Source organism: Acyrthosiphon pisum, chromosome X (genome assembly GCF_005508785.2).
Source record: "Acyrthosiphon pisum isolate AL4f chromosome X, pea_aphid_22Mar2018_4r6ur, whole genome shotgun sequence".
NCBI lineage: Eukaryota > Metazoa > Arthropoda > Insecta > Hemiptera > Aphididae > Acyrthosiphon > Acyrthosiphon pisum.
The window spans coordinates 26,438,142-26,441,924 of record NC_042493.1 but is presented as its reverse complement, the minus strand read 5'-3'; the positions used below and the strand labels follow the sequence as shown (position 1 = coordinate 26,441,924).

Here is a 3,783-nt window from a genome sequence, read left to right as displayed (position 1 = left end):
CCAACCATTTAAAACAATCATACCACTTTTTTTGGAAACTTCTATAATTTTGACCTATTTTTGTCCTGGGTAATAATTTAATATCTGGTTGATATGGATCTCGAATAACTCTTTCTTTTAGTTCAAGTCAAAATTATGTTAAAACATTTGAAGGGTTATCAGGGTGAAGTAATGAGCCTGAAATTGTACACTGTGTTTGATTTATGTTGACTATAGCGCCTATAAATTATAGTTACCTTAATGTTAGCATATTATAGAAAATTTAACTATAAAAACAGGAACATAAATACCTAGCACATATATTCTATATCTAAGATATCAACTACCAGGACAATTTAAAATGCACTATGTACCTACTATTCAATTATAAAAACAAGCAACATAAGAAGCTATATAATATATAAATGTAAAGTATGGAGAATATTAGATTACCTTATAAAAAATAGTACCTTAAAAACCTATAAAACAATATATACGTGTTACGCTTTTTGCACCATTAAGCTTAATCGAAGTTTAACCGTAGATGGTGCAACTGACCCTTAGTGTATTAATAGCTTAGATTATCTTGCGGGTCACGAGAAAAGTGAAAACTAAAATTTTTATTATTTTTTTTTATAATATAGAAGATATTATCAAAAATGCTTTGGTATATTATATATGGGCCCCTCACATAAAGCTGCAGACTATGCAGCGGCATACCCTGCATACCCTGTGCGCACGCCTATGGTTAAAAGGTTTTTGTTATATTGAATTTGTATTCATTAAAATAATAAAAAAAAAAAACATGGCACAAACCTTATATACGAGGCTTGTCCCAAAAGTAAGGTCTCCAATTTTCTAGCGACCAAGGAAAATTTTATTTTTATAAATTGGTACCACTGATATGGCCGTTAATTTCTTCTCTTTCTAAGAAAATTTGAACTAGCTGGATCGGACGTTTAGTCAGTGTTGCCAGATTTGGGGATTTTTCCCCAAATTTGGAGAATTTTTAGCATTTTGGGGATTTGGAGAAAAACTTTTGAAAATCATTCAAATTTGGGGATAATGTTATGTTTTGAGGAAAATTGGAGAAAAATGTGTGAATTTCCATAATTCACACATTATCACTAATTCTTATCATTCTAATAATATTAAATAATATAGTCGTTTCCGTGTGAGTGACCGTGTATATCATAGATAATATATATTATCTATTGGCGATTGAAAGTGATAAGCTGTGTATCTTTTGTTATTTTACCAGTTCCTCCGGTTCCTCGTTACACGTATTCTACCCCCACCGGCCTAACTTGATAAGCTTCCAATCGCCAATACATTATAGTTTACTATCTATGTTTATAACCTGAATAACTGATAATGAAGCTTATTAACATTTCATTATAATTGGTATAAATGACGGTTTAATATATAAGGTTCCATGCATAATATTATGATAATATACCAACATTTCCCGCATAAATTTAAAAAATAATTACTATTTATTGAAAATAATCATAGATCCAAACGTCATAGATTGACTGTATAATAAACAAATCTTTGTAGTAGTTGAATTACAGATTAATATAAAATTACCTGTAATGGTATTATATTATCTATAACAACATAGTATCCATATGTATTATTAATATTGTATAGGGATTGCCTGTGATATTTATATTTTGAAGGTAAATTTTATTAATCTCTAGAAGGTAACTTTTATTAACAGTATTTCTGAGTTTTATTTAAACAACAATACACCCACCACACAGTTATTAGTTTACGATTTATGAAATAAATTTAATAAAAAGTATCTCTTAAATCGCCTTTTAGTTTTTACCGAATATGGATTACCAAACTGACTCTGAAACAGATTTAGACACTCCTCAAGAACCAACAGCTTCTACATCAGTGGTCAAGAAGCCAAAAACGTGGTTATATGAACACAAGTATCAGAAAGTATGGGAATCAAATCCAAAGTATTCTAAATGGATAAGTCATAGCAAAAAAGGAATTGTATATTTTCATTGTAAGGTTTGTTTATGTGATTGTAAAGGTGGTTTATCGGCTGTTATTAAACACAATAAATCGAAAAAACATAACCAAAATTCAACCAATATGAAAGTTACTTCTGTATTTGATATGCCTTCTTTGACCAAAAGTAAAGAAGTGATAGAAAATATAAAAACAACTGAGATCCGTATTGCATCTTTTGTGGCTGAACATAATATACCAATAAATGTGACTGATCATCTTGTAAAATTAATCAGCTCTATAAAACTAGAGCCTAATAACTTGGCAAAGTTAACATGTGACAGAACAAAATGCACTTCCATCATCAACAACGTCATAGGTGCCACTGGATTTGATGATCTTGTACAATACATAAAAAACAATAAGTTTTCACTTTTGGTCGACGAATCCACTGACATAAGTGCTGTAAAAAACTTAGCTCTTGTAGTACGTTTATGCGATAATTATAAAGTTGATGATCAGTTTCTTACGCTTCTCCCTGTAGCCAATGCAACTGCAAATAATATTTATCAAGTCATTACAAATTTTTTTAACAGCCACAATATAAAAGCATATAAAAGCAATTTAATTGGGTTTGCTGCTGATGGAGCCAACACGATGATGGGGAATAAGCATTCTTTAAAAAGTCTGCTTATAAATGATATTCCACAATTATTTGTTTTAAAATGTGTGTGTCATTCATTAGCACTATGTGCTGAATATGCATGCCGAAAACTTCCTGATGAAATTGAAAAAATGTTACGAGATATTTATACGTACTTTAGCCACAGTTTTAAACGACAGCATGAATTCGAAGAGTTCCAACATTTTTTCGATGTCAAGCCCCACAAATTATTACAATTAAGTTGTACCCGATGGCTGTCATTACTAATGGTCGTAAGACGTGTTTTGCAACAGTATGTACCTTTATGTTCATTTGTTAATATAACATTTGTTATATTTTATTTTTGTAAACTATGTACTTACATAATAAAATGTTTATATATTAAAACTTTATAATTTATCGGACCACCTATAGTATGGAATCACGAATCACGATTCAAGTGTCAACTATATTGAGTTAATGAGTTATATCTAATATGAAACTAAAAAAAAAATTCGAAACTTTTGGTGATAAAAATTATTTTGGGGGAATTTTGGCGATTTTTTTTATGATTACGTTTGGGGAATTTTCGAAACTTTTTTATGATTTTGTTGAGGAATTCTCAATTTTTGATCTGGCAACACTGCGTTTAGTATCTTTGTGACACGTGAACGAAATGAGCGCGTCAACCTCGTCATCGTCCGCCTACTTATCGTTCCATGCTCAGTGTGAGCTTCGCGAGGTACCTAATCTGTTTTCTTTACTCGCGTGGCGAGACGCCGGAAGCCATCCATCGACAACTGTGTAACTCTTATTGGTCAACCTCCATGTCAATTAAAAATGTGAGGAAGTGGTGCAGAGAATTTTCAAATGGAAGGACGAATATTCATGATGAAGCCAGAAGTGGAAGGCCATCTGTTTCTGACGATCTCCAAGAACAAGTTGAGTCTGAACTTCGTGAAGATATTAGAGCCTAAACCTAAAAAACCATAAGTTGTTAATCCTCCAGTCTTGCTTCTGAACTTCTTGAAATAAAATGAAGAAGCGAAAGAAAGACGCCACAAAAATGGAGCTTATTCAGTCAGTAATGAATAAATAATTTTTTTTCTGAAGTTTATTATTCATAATGCATTATAATACAAAAATGTTTATGATTTTACACCCATGCCTGGAGTTATTATTGTATTAAAATA

The 3,783-nt window shown here is 31.1% G+C and overlaps 1 protein-coding gene across 1 annotated transcript; it reads left to right on the top strand.

Moving 5' to 3' along the window:
- Positions 1–1,818: 1,818 nt before the first annotated feature.
- LOC103308780 (E3 SUMO-protein ligase KIAA1586-like) lies at positions 1,819–3,567 on the top strand. Its single transcript, XM_008182808.1, has 2 exons — positions 1,819–2,883; positions 3,442–3,567. The coding sequence occupies exons 1-2, from the start codon at positions 1,819–1,821 to the stop codon at positions 3,565–3,567; spliced, it is 1,191 nt and encodes a 396-aa protein (XP_008181030.1).
- Positions 3,568–3,783: the final 216 nt, after the last annotated feature.

Bases quoted from the DNA above. Each gene is read 5' to 3' on its own strand.
- LOC103308780 (XM_008182808.1), top strand. From the start codon at position 1,819: ATGGATTACCAAACTGACTCTGAAACAGATTTAGACACTCCTCAAGAA. The intron at 2,884-3,441 runs GTAAGACGTGTT...AATGTGAGGAAG, and splicing joins GGCTGTCATTACTAATGGTC to TGGTGCAGAGAATTTTCAAA.